Source organism: Loa loa, assembly GCF_000183805.2.
Source record: "Loa loa unplaced genomic scaffold supercont3.424, whole genome shotgun sequence".
NCBI lineage: Eukaryota > Metazoa > Nematoda > Chromadorea > Rhabditida > Onchocercidae > Loa > Loa loa.
In genome coordinates, this window is record NW_018108604.1 from 13,692 (window position 1) to 14,898 (window position 1,207).

A 1,207-nucleotide genomic window follows, 5' to 3' on the forward strand; every position below is an offset into this window, starting at 1 on the left:
CTATCGCCAACATCAGCAGCAGGAGTTCTCCACACTTGCTCCCGAAGATTATCGTCATGAGGAACAAGTACAACCACAGCCTTCTGAATCTGAACGTGATGAATTCTATCGCCAACAGGAACAACAGGAATCCTCCACACTTTCTCCCGAAGATTATCGTCATGAAGAAGTACAACCACAGCCCTCTGAATCTGAAGGCGATGAGTACTATCGCCAACAGCAACAGGAATTTTCCACAATTTCGCCTGAAGATTACCGTCAAGAACAACAAATATATCCACCACTATATCCGCAGCCTTCTGAATCTGAACTCGACGAGTACGACCGCCAGCAAGAGGTAAAACCACAGCCTTCTAAATACCCATCCGATGATTACTATAGCCAACAACAGGAACAACAGAAGTTCCCGCTTGGAGATTATCATGGAGAGCAAGAAGCACAACCACAGCCTTTTGTCCCATTACCTGATGATCGTTACCGCCAACAGCAGCAGCAGCAGCAGCAGTACATTGGAGAAACTCGTCAAGATGAATGGGCTACACAATATTATCCGGATAGGGATTTAGTTCATGATGTTGAAGGTAAACTAAAATAGACATAAACTTATGTTTATGCTTCTTAATAATTTGTTTTCTTTTAAATGTATATTTTATTCAATGCAATTTTCAACTGTAACACATATTATCCTGAATTTATTTGAATTTATCTGAAAGATTTTATCTAAATTCTAAATATTTTATAATTAAATTCTAAAAAGAAAAAAGTGCTTTTTTTTCACTTAATTATTAAAATGTTTAATATTGATTAATTTATAACTATTTAATTTATTCTAGGATGGAATCCATGGACAACCTGGTCAATTTGTCCAATTGTATGTGGTGATAGCGTACAAACAAGACGGCGAACATGTCCAACTGGAAATCATTGTAATGGTGAAACAATTCAGGAAAGACCATGTCATTTTCGTCCATGTGGTTTATGGGCAGATTGGAGTGATTGTAGTCATTGTGAAGGTCATTAAAAAAAAAAAATGCGACAAGTTTTTTTTTTTTTTTTGTTCAAAAATATTTTTGCATATTGTATAAATTTTTTTAGTGATATTTTTTGCAATTTTCAATTAAATTGAAAAAATTTCATTCGTAAAAATTTTACTCATTTTTTAACTTATAAAATGGATTGAAAAAAAAAAAAAATGTTGCAATATAAT

General features: G+C 34.1%; 1 protein-coding gene across 1 annotated transcript in view; it reads left to right on the plus strand.

Annotated features, from left to right (window-relative positions):
• LOAG_18652 (thrombospondin type 1 domain-containing protein) overlaps positions 1–1,021 on the plus strand; it is a gene marked incomplete at both ends in the record, with an annotated part of 4,876 nt that extends 3,855 nt beyond the window's left edge. Inside the window, 2 exons of the mRNA XM_020451316.1 lie at positions 17–581; positions 834–1,021. Of these exons, the coding sequence (XP_020304908.1) occupies positions 17–581; positions 834–1,021 (753 nt within the window). The remainder of the gene's footprint in view (positions 1–16; positions 582–833) is intronic.
• Between the last annotated feature and the right edge of the window lie 186 nt (positions 1,022–1,207).